Source organism: Salvia splendens, chromosome 9, assembly GCF_004379255.2.
Source record: "Salvia splendens isolate huo1 chromosome 9, SspV2, whole genome shotgun sequence".
Classification (NCBI taxonomy): Eukaryota; Viridiplantae; Streptophyta; class Magnoliopsida; order Lamiales; family Lamiaceae; genus Salvia; species Salvia splendens.
The window spans coordinates 27,366,851-27,381,577 of record NC_056040.1 but is presented as its reverse complement, the minus strand read 5'-3'; the positions used below and the strand labels follow the sequence as shown (position 1 = coordinate 27,381,577).

Here is a 14,727-nt window from a genome sequence, read left to right as displayed (position 1 = left end):
ATCAAGAACAATTCAGCACAATTTTTGGACTCCAAAGGCTATTAAGCTGACTAGAGAAATGCTACAACTAAATCCCAGCATATCAACTACACGATTGAATATATGTAGTGTATCAGAACATTCAACAATCATCCAAAATACTAGAGCATTAAAACTATGGAAACTAAATTAAAGTGTAGAATTTTGGAAAATAATCCCAATGCAGCAGTAGATGGAAATAAACAAAATAAAGCAATAAAATAGTGTAGCAGCTAAATCTTTCTCAAACAGCAGCCGTGCTCCTCCAGCTTTAAAGAGAGGGCTCGAGAGAGTAGTGAATTTGGTGATCTTCAACCATTATCCCTAAATTCCCTCTCCATTGTCGTAGAAAATTAAGCAGCCTCGTGAATGTGTGGGGTGAATCCCCTCTCTCTTCTTATATGTGGCGGTTGATTGCTTATCTAGGTCAAATTATTTTTCTCCAATATACTCTTCCCACCCTCCATCTTTTAGTAATTGCAATTTAGCCTCTAGATTTGTCCTTTTCATGTTTTCTTGCTCCACATTTAGCTATCATTGCTCTCCCATGCCTCCACTTCTATTTCTCTCATTTTCTACACCAAAACATACAAAAAGTGTATATTAAATCCAATTTAAGCTCAAAATGATCCAAAATAAAGTGCAACAAATACGAGCGATCAGTTAGGCTATGAGTTGTGCATCGGATCCTTGAATTCTTCATATTTCTCTATCATTTTCTACAACTTGCTTAATTGTTCTCTTGTTTAAGTGCTTTATTTCAATCTCTGAATTTATATGCTTTTAGTAGTTGTTAGTTTCAAAACTAAAATTCTTGATCGTCTGGATAGTAGTTGAAATTTGTTCGCGGTACTTAGGTTTACACTTAATTGTCTCTGTGGGATACGATATACTCTTGCTTGCTATTTGCTACGATAACCACGTACACTTGTGGGTATTATTTGGATAAAATAAAATTGAGTCATAGAGGTTTGAACAAATAATAAATTTTCAGCACTTTTATCTCTATATTTCAATACATAAACAAACAAAAACAACGTAAACAACACTATGCATCAGAATACATAAACCAACACTGTATAAAATCAAATAAACCCTCCCCCAAGAAAAAAAAACTCTCGAAAATTATAGAAAGAAAAACTCTTGAAAATCCAAACAAAATAACATAAACGCTTGTGATGTGGAAGCAGTAAATCGACAATTGGTGTGGATGCATAATGTAAATGAGTAAACTGACCAGATTCTTCATGATGTGGAAGCACAATATAAAACTACTCAGAAACGAGAAAAACATGGTGAGAATCTGGGGGTGGCGCTTTTATATTTATAGGAATTATTAGGGCAAGATAAGGATAGTTCTGTCATTAACTTAAATTAATGAGGATAATTTTGACCATCATAATTTCAATTCTTATATGTGACTTATTGTACCAAACACTTAAATAGGATAACTCATAATTATCTTAAGCTAACAAACCATCAATCAAGATAAATTAACTAATTGAGACTATGATAACTATCACGAACTATATCACGTCTATCGAAACATAACATAGCTACCAAACTGTTTTTAAGTTAGTTCTTCGAGTTGCTTCATTTGTGATATAGCATATTTCTCTCTCTAGAGATGTCCAAGGTATACGGTTCGGGCGGTTAACTGTGAAACTGTAATCGGCGGTTACGGTTCTGAACCAGAACCGTAAGATTTAAATGAAACTGAAACCGTCACTATTAGAACCGTGTGCCAGTTCAGGTTCCAAAATTGCAGAATCAAAACTGTGTTGGAACCCCCAGTTCCGGGCGGTTTCAAACCGGAACCATGAAAAACTGTGATACTGAGCCGGAATCGAGCAAACCGCTGAAAACCAGCGATTCAGAACAGTGTTAAAACGTAAAACACTGGCGGTTTCGAAATCGGAAATGCACTCTAAATGTGCCTATCTACCAATTCAAAATTTCAACGCACCCTTAAATGTTAGATTCAATAAAAGTTTATCGGGTAAATGAATCCAAAGAGAAATGTATGTATGTATGCATGCATATTTTGTATGCATATAGCTCTCTCTAAAACCCATTATTGTCTATTTGTTTTCAAACCCTCCCGCGAAGCCAGTTCTAGCATTGTCTAGATGCCCAAGCAAAATTGAGAGTGAATTCCAATTTTCTATGGAAGGAGAGGGCTTTCGCGCGCACACAATTATATACTCGATCCAACTAAATCGATTCGTTTAGTTGGATCATCAACTGAGTGATTCAGTTCCCGGTAGATCTGGTTTTTTAGTGGCTATTTTTTTAATTTAATTGGTTTTGAGTTAATTTGATTGCGTTTAATGGAAGACGGTAATCAGCCGAGCCTCGATCGCTTCGCTCCCATTCAATCTACTGGTTCGTTCTCACCTTTTTATCGACTGTGCTCATTTATTTTACTTGCTCGTGATTGCAATTTTTTTGGTGTCACGTCACCTTATGCCCTCGAATTCATACTGTACACTCACTGTGGAGCATTTAATCGCCACCAATGGCTGGTTTGGGATTGGAATGTTGGAATCCCTTTTGATTTGCATTTCTCAGATTTAGATTTTAGGGTTTACGTTTAGGGTATTGGAGCGATTAATATATCATATGAAGTCTTATCTGAGCTGTCACTAAAATGTGCTCTATTTTGAATCTAAGACAAATCACGATATGACATACAATCTTTTTTTGTCTTGGAACTGAATATATGGTGAATTGGGAAAGGATGTATTTTACTGTTGTTGGCTCATTCCTTTATTTTCTGAAATTTTAAGACTCCTTAATGCTGCAGAATATTACTCTTGAAATTGGACCTTGATCACAACCTCAGTTAATTCTTGATGCACTCATCAAATTGATTTGGGTTGACGAATTCACACTTTTTAGTTTTCCATTCCTTTCTATTACCCCCACCACCATCGTGTAGGATTTGTTATCTCTTTAACCATGTTATGATAGTATATAATTACGCATAAGGATTTTTTTACTGCTTTAGTTTGTTACTCTAGTAAGCTCCATATTGTTGATATTGATTGTAAGTTTTTGTTTTTCTATGTAAATTATTGTTGGATCCAGGTGGCCGAGCTGTTGAGAAACATAATTTGCCTGAACAGGTCTCTTCAGTAGTCTGATCCTTTACCGTGCTTGTAAATCCTTATGTGTTTTTAGCATATCTGATGTGCTCCATTTCTACTTCTCTTTCAACTTGTTACCAGCATCCCTCGCCAAAAGGTGAAAGAATTGTCTCTACAAATCCTTCTCCAGATACTGCAATTTCAGGTGCCTCAAGAACCATAAAAGATCAGCCAGCAACTTCAGAACCAAGTGGAACTCTTACCGCAGTGCATCCATTCAATGCGTATACCCCTCAAGAACAAGGTTACTATTTTGGAGGTATTTAATTGACAAAACTTGGATGGAATTTTTTTTTCCTGTAGCACAACAGACATGATTATTGTATCAATGACAATTGATCTCATTTTTAGTCGTTCATGCATCCATTCAATGCGTATACCCCTCAAGAACAAGGTTACTATTTTGGAGGTATTTAATTGACAAAACTTGGATGGAATTTTTTTCCTGTAGCACAACAGACATGATTAATTGTATCCATGACAATTGATCTCATTTTTAGTCGTTCATGCATATAAAATTTATGTCCTGATGTGGCCATACATTTTCTTTAGTGTTCTAATAGTGATAATGATAGCATATTTGCATGATTATTGCAGGATAATCATAGAAGCTTCTGCCGTGCAGGAAAAATATGAACCCATAGAATCTATGTATAGGAATTAAATTTTGAGTTACCTGACCAAGTCTGTATTATTTTTTTCCAAATGTGAACTTCTAGGTTGACAACTCCTACTTCAAGTGTACCAAACATATTGGCTTTAGGCTTTGATGGTCATGCCAACTGTGCTGATTTCTCTAGCACAGCTTCGGCAAGAACATTTATACCTTATACAGAGAAAAATAGAAAAGTGCTTACGAGTGTTGTTATTGTTGGAATTGATCATCATTTCCTTTTAGGCACTCTCTTTCTTCTCTCATCCCCTAGCAAAAAGAAACATGTAAGGGAAGTATAATGTCGCCTGGTGCTACCAATAAATGACGACTATGTCCTGTTCATGCATGTCTATGTTATATCTTGCATTATTTGGAATTTCCTCTAACATTGCTTTTCCTTTAGGTTATGATAATGGCAGTGGTAACTGGGATGACCATTCTAACTATGTTAATGCCAACAACTTGCATGTCATACCTCCAGTGAGTGTAAATATTTTGTCATACATGTATTTTCTTATGAACTGAAGACATAGACACTAATATATGTTTAAACCTTGTGAAAGGGAATGTACAATGATAACTCTTCACTCTTCTTCCCACCAAGCTATGGCTTTGACTCCCAGATGGCATATGGACAGTTTTCCCCACTTGCTAGCCCAATGTCTTCAATAATGATTGATGGTCAGCTGTTTTCTCCACACCAAATGCCTGTGACTCCCCCTTACTATCCGCCAGCAGTTTCACCTGGCCCACCTCATGTTACTTCGGGACTTCCAGCTTCACAGACTGAATTGATGCCATCAGGAAATGGCAGCCAAGAAAACCTTATTGACAATGCATTTTTTGGGCCAGGGTCAGGTTACTATCTACCATTTGGTTCTTTTGGTGGTGGAGATCTGTCTGGGAATAGTGGTCATGGTCTTTACAATTTCCCTGGCGAGTTTGCTTCTAACGAACCAATGCCAAGCCGTTCGAGTTCTTTAGATACTAGCAGGTTCATGTCTCCATTAACTTCTGGAAATGTGTATCCTCAGCTGGGGATAACAGTAAGCTCCTCAGCTGGGCATTTTCCCCATAGTGGTTCTTACCAGAGCACTCTTGGGCCTAATTCCAACCGGGCTCGATTTACGAGTGACAGAGGTGGAAGACGTGAAAGGGATAGAGATACTGTCAATATCTGTACAGATACACTTGGCATTTCTGGCGATCGGAACCGAGGACCTAGGGCTTTGAAGCCCACAAGCAAGATTTCCCCAGAAGAAGGATCTACTGATAGCAGTAAAGATGTTGAATCTACTTCTAGATTTCATGTCCAACATTTTAACTCCCCAGATTTCATAACCGATTATGAACATGCAAAATTCTTTGTCATCAAGTCATTCAGCGAAGACAATATCCATAAAAGTATTAAATACAATGTTTGGGCCAGCACACCACTTGGAAACCGAAAATTGGATGCTGCGTATAATGAAGCAAAAGAAATGGAGGGCATTTGTCCGATCTTTCTCTTTTTTTCTGTAAGATTCTTGAACTTTTACTCTATTAATCCATGTCATGTATGAATCTGATCTGCTTGTTGTTAGTTTCTGAGACTCTTGATTGATAAATTTGTATGGGAGATTTGCTGTCTGCGATCTCCTGAAAAAGAAACTTGAACAATAAAAAGAACTATAAGCCACATATTTTAGTAAATAATTGTCTGGCACTGTTAATAAACATTCTTGCATTACCATGGAACTAAACTTTTTGGTGATGGGGACATTCATTGCTAGTTGATTGGACATCACTTATGACTTATATACTGTGTCACAATCCTGTATCCCTTATAGTGTGAATATGACTTTTTGGTCTTCAACTTTGTCATAGTTGTTGAAAACCCCCATTCTTGTCCTACATCGACTTGATGATGATCCTGTCTCATTTATATATTCTTGGATAACCCTTCCCTTTAGGTTGATTGACCCATTTCTATCATGGTATCAGTAGACCCAAGTCAATGTGGATCTCTTTGTCTGGGCATGTGGAAGTCCGATGTTTTCCACATCACTTAACCACAATGTTCTGTAATTATATTGATTGTTATTCCATATCACATAACCAGTAATAATTGCATGAAATTACATCACAATTGAAGCATGCATTTGGTGGATCTTTTTTGGTGACTGCTATATCCGTTTCTGCATGTTTGCTATAGTAATAAGTGTGATTACTTGCAGGTCAATGCCAGTGGACAGTTTTGTGGGGTAGCTGAGATGGTTGGATCTGTTGACTTTGAGACCAATGCTGATTACTGGCAGCAGGATCGGTGGAGTGGTCAGTTTCCTGTTAAATGGCATATTATCAAAGATGTACCCAACAGTCGCTTCCGTCACATACTTCTTGAAAATAATGACAACAAGCCTGTTACTCACAGTCGAGACTCACAAGAGGTTCTGCTATCTTCTGAAATATTTTGTTCCATTCAAAGTGTTTAACTGTTATCACTCACTGTTGCTATTTGAAAGTGTTCTAGCCAAAGTTATATTCTACTCCAATTTATTAGAAAACATTAGATATCAGCGCTTACCTGTATCAAGTGAATTAATGACTTTCACCTTGCAAAATTTCCCTTAACTTGCTAATCACATGGCAGACTATATTCTACTTCTCTTGAAGGCTACATCTATAATCTATAGCTAAAAGTCTTGAATTTCGTGGCCGTTGGTTTCTGGGATCTTTGGTATCCTACACTGACGCCATATCGGAGGAGGAATTTTTTTTTCTGTCCAAAGTGTGCAGTTGATGGCTCTTTTTTATCCTCTTCCTTGTTCTTTGTGTGTTCTCCTTTTGGATTGTCTCCTCTTTTCATATCCAATTATTTGCCAGCAAAATTAAAAACTCGAGTGCCCAACTACGTAGGAAGTCAGTTCTGGGTCAAATTACTATAATGCTGTCAAGACTTTAGTTTTCTATACCATACGGTGGTGTTCGGTTTCCAAGATAAAATAATACCAAGATACAATCTAGGATTAAGTTGTGAGATTATTTTAGTCATAGGGGGTTAGCTATGACTAATTATCCTATGATTATTCATCTAGGATTGAGTTGTGGGGTTGAATCTCATGAACCAAACACACTACAAATTTAATCCCGGATACAATCTTGCAAACCGAACACCCCCTACATGTATAGATCATCCACTCTTCTTGGAGGTTCATTATTGTGTGTGCCAACCTTTTAATCATCTTGTTTTCTATGCGTTGATGCATATGACTAACTTGATGTTATTCTGTATTTTAGGTGAAACTAGAACAAGGAATTGAAATGTTAATGATCTTCAAGAACCATGATGCTGACACCTCTCTTCTTGATGATTTTAACTTCTATGATGAGCGAGAGAAAGCCTTGCTGGACAGGAAGGCAAAACAGCGAGCTACTCCTACTGGAAATACGACGGACACTCTTGCTACTGATTCGATAAATCAGTTGTCAGATAACTTGGCTGACGCTCTCCAGTTAGAGGGTGTTCAAAGTCTCTCAAACAAAGATGTGGAGTAACTCCAATGTTGGAACGCCAGCAGGCCGCAACTGCTTGATTAGTTCAGAATTGGCATTGGAGTTGCTGACTGGGACCGTGGAGGAGACATTTAATTCGTTCCATGCTTGCCATAATCGGCTGCTCTGCATAATCTCTGCCCCTTTAGCATTGTCTCATTTTCTGTGTGTGTGAGTACGTGGCTGTTATTTATTTTTCTTAGGTAAGAAAGGAGGCTGAATCTGGATAGACCTCGTACTTGTTTGTCACCCCCTCTTTAGATTTTGTTCATTTGTTGCCTAATTATTTCTTGTTAAGATTGTAGTTTTAGGCATGGGAGGAATTAGAGGCCTCACATGCCTGGTATTTTCTGCCCTTTTTTCCTTCTCTCTTACCTTTTCTGGTTCCAAGTGGGGCAATTATTTAAGCTGCTATTAATTAAAGGAATGCAGCTAAGATTATTACATCAATTGAATGAATAGTTGCCCTTTGTTAAATAACCAAGATTTCAAACGACAGCTTGAAATTTATCTGTGTTGCTGTGTTATATTCATTGATCCTTAAACTTGCTATAGTTATTGTTTATATTGTCGAATTGGTCGATGCAGTGTAAATTCTGAGATGCTTCCTTGGTGATACAGTGCAACGTCTTCTCTCATTTTTGAGTGGCCTTTCCTTGACATGTTTTTTCTAGTTATCTAAATTGTGAGTTTAATTGACTGAACTTTCATCGAATTTTTAATTTTGGAAATGGACTGATTATTTTATTTTAACTATATCAATTTTCAATTGTTCTGATTTTTGATATGATGGTCAGTTGTCGTCAAAGGAATGCTGAGATTGTTGCTTTAAATGTCTGACACAAAATGATGTCATTAAATTAATACTGAGATCGGTGTGAAATTTCTGTAGGCCTCAAATGATCGTTGGTTAAAACTATTTTAAAATCATGCTTTATCATCAGCATCTCACACTATCAATCACAGTCATAATTCAAGGGAATATTTGTAAGAATAAAAGCAAATAATCAAGTTACTTATTTCACTAAATGCACAAAATCCATAGAAAATCAAATTTTCATGGGATGTGATCTCGTAAGTGTGTCTTAATACATTGTTTTTAAGACATACAAACTTCAAACTTTCACCGATTCAAAGCAGACAACAACTAGACACTCCAAGTCCTTGTGCTTTGATACACATTGAGACTTGCTGGAAGGTTAAGTAATCTCAGTAGGTACTCTTTTTAATTTCAGACTACTCATTTCTATTAATTTTGATCTAGCTCTTAGCTTTGGTGACTAAACCAACACTTGAATTTGTTTGGAACTACTCCAACTTAATGCACCATCATTAAGAACATCATATGTCCAAACTGAGATTCAAACTATGTTTGGAAACTAATATCAGTATACCTAGTAGTAACTGATAATTATCGATGCACACCATACACTATGAATTATCCTTTAGTTACTCTTAAGGTATGTACGTAAGAATAGATTCGATAGTTTTTCAATATTCTCTCAAGAATTTTTATTGAATCTATTTATCACGCTAAATGCATGTCATATATGGTTTATAACAAATCAAAGTATACATAATAGATCCTACAACATATACCTGTCTTATAATACATGTATGCTTTTTAATTTGATATGTGATGATAAAGTGGAATGAGGGGAGTATGTACAAAATGTGTTAGCTCAGGGAAAGGAAAAAGCATTTTGTAGAAGGGAAATAATATTTGGGAATAATAGTCATCTTTATCTCCTCATCCCCTCTTTCTCTCTCGCCATTTTCTACTCTTCATCATCAACCACCATGCACCGCCCCGAGCTAATAGTGACCTCGTCAGGACGCTACATGTCCACGCCGCCTACCTCGACTCCAACTTCCTCGTACCTCTTCTCCCATTTTAGATTTTGGGTTTCTAGCTCAAACTATCAATTTTAAACTTTATCAAAGATTGACGCAAACCAAGTTCAATCGTAAATAAAGGAAAATACAAGATCCAAGATTGAGCAAGAAAGTCAATGGAGTTGTTTTAGTTGATGTGTAAATAAGTGAAGTAGCGAGATATCTCATTTGTTGGGCAGTTGTCACTATCCTTTTTGCCGATAAATTTAAAGTGATGTACGTGAGAGGCTTAGTTGAGAAGTTTTTGTATGTATAGTATTGGGATTGCACAGCAGAAATATGCGTTAATTAAACAGATCCCAAAGCAAATCTATTTAGGTGATTAATTGAATACATCCGTTTTTGTGTAACACACAGATCTATGATAAACACCTTAAATTCACATAAATTACGTAAATTAAATGTGTGTGATTGTATCGCTGGATGCTCCAAATGATCGATGTGGCTTGCCACTTCTCCACGTGTAGAGTCTTGACTTAACCTTAGATCTTCTAACTTATTCCCTTGCTCATGATTAGCCATTTGCATGGCCCTAGTAATTCAAAGAACTGGAAGAATTAAATGTAGATCTGCACAATGAGAGCTAGAAAAATTCTTCTCTCTTCTGACCGTAAGAGGTGTTGATTTTGAGGTAAGGAGACTAGGGTTTGCGTTTTGTCTTCACTTGTATCTCTATTTATAGAGCCATGTATGTATGGACTAGGTTAGGAATCCATGGATGAATTAGATTGGGCCAACCTATTGGATAATTACTAATTAATGTAATCAACTCATAATTTAATATATATCAAATCGAATATTATTTTGTACTGCTATAGAAAATAATAATTGACTTCTCATCCGATCCTAAAATTACGAGTAATCTGGGTTCCATTTTAATTTATATAACATTTTCGTGTTTAAGATGTCAATATCCGTTAAATTAATTCTTTTGTATGCTAGACTATGAAATAAATTTAAGATCTTTTCCAAATAGTTGTCAGGTTTGGAACATTATTTGTTCATTGCGTGGGCAAATCTTAGACAACCTTGATAGATCTAGATGAAGCTACGAAGACAAGAACCCTAATTTTATTACAAAAAAAAACATGAAGAATTAGATCTATATCTGCATGAGGAGAGCTAGAAAAAAATCTTCTTTCTTCCACACTAGGGGGTGACAAATTTAGGGTTAGAGAAGGAGGGTAGAGCGCAAAATTCATATCATCTTGTCTTCTCTTCATCTCTATTTATAAAGAATTCTTTCGACTAGGTTAGGTGATGCAGAAACGTATGAGAATGACTAAACTGGTAGATAAAGAACTCAACTAAATGAGAACTCTAGAGTATAAAACTCAATGTTAAAATTAATATTCAAAATCTGTCTTTATAGTTCAATAATGAGGCATTTATATAGGCAAAGGAAAATCTTAAACTTATGGAAAATAAAACTAGAAGTAAAATAACTAAAAGGAAAATAAGTAAAAAAAGAAAACCTAATTTGGTAGAAGGAAAACAATTACTCCTAATATCATCATCAAAAAACCAATTCCAGTTATGGATATCGTGCATCATCCTTTTCGGATACCCATCAAACTCTTGCCCCGCAAAACCAAATTCTTTAATAGCTCACTTGCACATCGACTTCATATTTGACAGCATCAAACTCATAGTTGAAATTCTTTTTTGTTGTAATGACACAACTAACTTCTGCAACTTTAGTTACAAAAGTTTCCTTCACGAGCTTGTCCATAATATCTTCAATCAAGACCACTAAAATGTCAGGGGAATTTGAGAGGACATCATCCGTGAGGTCCACTGTTTCAAGGTGATAAGAACCAATCCATTCCTTCACCCGTCCCAACTGTTGTTCATCGTTTGCTGAATCCTGGGTATTATCTTCATCAACTGCTACATTATTGAATATCTCCTCGTCGTCATCGACGTCCATGCCCTCGTCTTCGTCAGTGTCGTCAAATTTCACGGAAGGAGACGGGGATTCACTCGTCACTCCAGGGAGCTCATTGAATATATCCTCGTCGCATACGGGCTTATCATACACTGGCATCGACAAGATATCCTCGTCGTATACAGGCTTATCATACACCGGCATTGACAATATATCCTCATCGTACACGGGCTTATCATAAACCGACATCGACAATATATTGATGTTACTATTGTTCGGTTGTTCGGGGAGCTCATAGAATATATCCTCGTCGTACACAGGCGTATCATACACCGACATCGAAAATATATTGCTATTGCTACTCTTTGACGGTTCATCCGCATCAGATGATGTGAAGATGTCACTGAATAATAGACTGTCCATCGAACGTCGCTCCGACGCATTAGACCTCATCGGGTTGGATTTCCCCCGACGCTCATCCAGTCGCGCCAATTGCCGCTGTAGGTCTCGAACCTGTTGTCGCAGATCACCGTTCTCGATGTTGTGCTGGAGGTCTCGAACCTGTTGTCTGAGATCATCGTTCTCGATGTCGTGCAGCATCTTCATTTAGGAGATCTCCAAGGCCCCAACCCCGGCCACCGCCACGAGCATCGCCACGTCTGCCGCCATGCACTCAGCCATGATAATCAACCTGGATAATGATACTAAATGATGCAGAAACGTATGAGAACGACTGAATTGGTAGATAAAGAAGAACTCTAGAGTATAAAACTCAATGTTAAAATTAATATTCAAAGTCTGTCTTTTTAGTTCAACAATGAGACCTTTATAGGAAAAGGAAAATCCTAAACCTATGAAAAATAAAACTAGAAGGAAAATAAGTAAAAAATGGAAACCTAATTTGGTACAAGGAAAACAATTACTCCTAATATTTTTCCTTCTACTAGAAAATAAATAAAACATTAAATATACTATAACTGCATCATTAGGGATCATTAGGGATCCATGAATGAATTGGTTGGGCTAGCCCATTGAACATTTACTAATTAAATAAATTAGCCATGACTTAATATATATTCAATTGAATATTATTTTGTACCACTAGAAAATAATATAGATCTCCCATCCAAATTCCAAATTCCAAATTCCAAATTCCGAACACTTGAGTTCCAATTTGATTTATAATATTTAATTCCAAATTACGAACACTTGAGTTCCAATTTGATTTATAATATTTCCGTATTCAAGATTTTTATCATCTATTAATTTAATTATTTGGTCAGTTATGAGACTTGGAATTAAATTAATATCTTTTACAATGAGTTTTCTTATTTAGAACTTTATTTATTATTCATGAAATAAATTCTAACTGGCCAGTTTTATTGAATAATAAAATCCTTTCCCAAACCCCTCTTGGGAATATAATCATATTACCTTTGGCATGCGAATTCAGTGTAATAATATTATTTATATATTCTAGCCATTTAATTATAGCCACCTAAGATACTATGCATTGGGCTACTAAAAACACTTGCATATTGATAAGTCAAAGTGGTGTATAGTCAAATGAACATATATATACAATGTTATGTACAAAGAATAAGAAATATTAAACTTCCGAAATCGTATCTTTCAGTATATAGCAGTAAAAAATATCCTCTCATTATCAGATCCGTTTAGTGGTATACCACACAGTGTTGTTAGCCTTTCCTAGAGAGGAAAGAGCTTATTGGACAAACACTGCAACCTTTGAAAGTCTATCTAGGTCGTGAAATATTTTTCTTCATGCAAGGTCAAGTGCCCTACTTTGAACCCATAAGATTCACTACTTAGACTTGCAATGTAGAAGCTTTAGACTCATTTATTTAACGCATCAATATCCTTAACTTAAACAATGATATCAATGTATTTAATCTCAAAATAAGGGTTTGAAGTGAGTACTGAGTTTCTCGCATACATGTATAAGTAACTGTACAAGGATCATACATGTACACTTTGAAGCAATTTTGAGCATACAAACTCCAACAACTTGAGTATGCCAAATGCTTCTTCCTCCGCGGATGGCTCTGGTGTCTCCTTTAAAAGCTCTCGTCTGAGTTTGTCAAATCGGTTGTCTAGGCCGCCGAGGAACTGGTACCGCTTCCTCGTTTCTCTCTCCTTCCTCTAGGTAGTTATTCCTTTCGGATTTCAATATTCAGTCACAAATTTTGGAGTTCACTCCAATGTTTGGATTCCCATAAATGTGCGCTTCTTATTCGTGTTTCATGATCATAGACTTGAAAAAGGAATCCGAACTTGCCCTTCATACCCGAGACTAATATTGTATTTCATTTTCATTGATTGTGTTAGAATCAATGTTACATACTTCTTCTCCTAACATAGCCGAAGGAAAATTATCCTCCTCAATCTTCTTTTCTATTTGATGATATTTGCTTCCTTGTTTAACAAAGAGGATCCAAGGCGTCGCACTGAGGTTCCGCCGCGGGGCCACACGTGACCGGCGCGTGTGTGCAAGTGCAACTAGCATAGCATTAATGTATTATGATGTGCAGTCGCCACGCGGCAGCGGTAAGCGCGTAGATCAGAGCATCCACAATGGCGGTGAGCGGACCGGCTAGCCGATTCCCGGCCCTGGCCGGTTCGCTCGCCGAACCATTGCAGGCGCAGAGCGGCAATTCGGCGAGCGCACGCCGATTTTCAGGCGTTGGCCGATCCGCTCGCCGGTCGGCTGGCCGCCATTGCAGGCTCCCGATCGGCGAGCGATCGGCCAGCCTATTTTTTATTTATTTATTTAATTTTTGAAACACTATAAATACGCGATTTGCACGTCAGATGAGAGGAATGCCTACTTTGCGGAACGGCAGGAGTCGGCGTGCAAGGACGTGGAACGCGCATTTGGTGTGCTCCAGTCTCGATGAGCGGCAATTAGGGGTCCAATGCGTTTGTGGCATGTTGACTGCATTGCTGATATAATGTACGCCTGTATTATCTTGCACAACATGATTGTCGAAGATGAAGGTGTATAACTGACTAGTTGGGCCAACGACGATAATGAAGCCGGTCCAAGCCACGGCGTGACCGCCCCCAACGTACGAAGCGGAGTACCTCACGATGAAGTCGGCCGCCTCCAAGCACGTGCCGACATGCGCCAAGTGGATGCTCATATTCGACTCCAAAAGGATTTAATTGAAGAGTTGTTGGCGCGGAGGACTGCACGACGTTAGTTTTTTTTTTAATTATGTAAATTTTTTTAATCTACCTTTTTTTAGTTATGTAAATTTTTTTTAATTAATGTACTTTTTAAAATTAAATATTATTATTTAATTTTTCCGTATTTATGTCGTAAATTTAATTCTGTATTTTGTGTGGGTGTTAATTATTTATTTTTTTAAAATTTTGTTTATTGTGGCTAGCCTATTGCTTGTCCAGTTGCTTGTCCTGATGATGTAGCATGGGGAGTTTTTAGTGCTGATGATGTGGCAAGAGGAGTTTGTGGCTAGGCTATGGCGGGCCGATTGCTACTGGAGATGCTCTAATTAATAAGCATTCAAGCTAGTTCAATATTTAATTAAATGAATAAAGAAAAT

The 14,727-nt window shown here is 37.1% G+C and overlaps 1 protein-coding gene across 3 annotated transcripts; it reads left to right on the top strand.

Annotated features, from left to right (window-relative positions):
• Positions 1 to 2,022: 2,022 nt before the first annotated feature.
• Positions 2,023 to 7,910, top strand: LOC121746394 (YTH domain-containing protein ECT4-like). Of its 3 annotated transcripts, none has more exons than XM_042140202.1 (7): positions 2,023 to 2,403; positions 3,109 to 3,146; positions 3,249 to 3,411; positions 4,226 to 4,302; positions 4,386 to 5,339; positions 6,039 to 6,251; positions 7,102 to 7,910. In XM_042140202.1, exons 1-7 carry the CDS (start codon positions 2,349 to 2,351, stop codon positions 7,357 to 7,359), a joined length of 1,758 nt encoding a protein of 585 aa, XP_041996136.1. In that variant the 5' UTR covers positions 2,023 to 2,348; the 3' UTR covers positions 7,360 to 7,910. The 3 variants fall into 3 exon arrangements, with proteins under 3 accessions (XP_041996136.1, XP_041996135.1, XP_041996137.1); XM_042140201.1 differs by having other exon boundaries at positions 2,024 to 2,403; positions 3,249 to 3,426; XM_042140203.1 differs by lacking the exons at positions 2,023 to 2,403; positions 3,109 to 3,146; positions 3,249 to 3,411 and adding an exon at positions 3,489 to 3,576.
• The last annotated feature ends 6,817 nt before the right edge of the window (positions 7,911 to 14,727 follow it).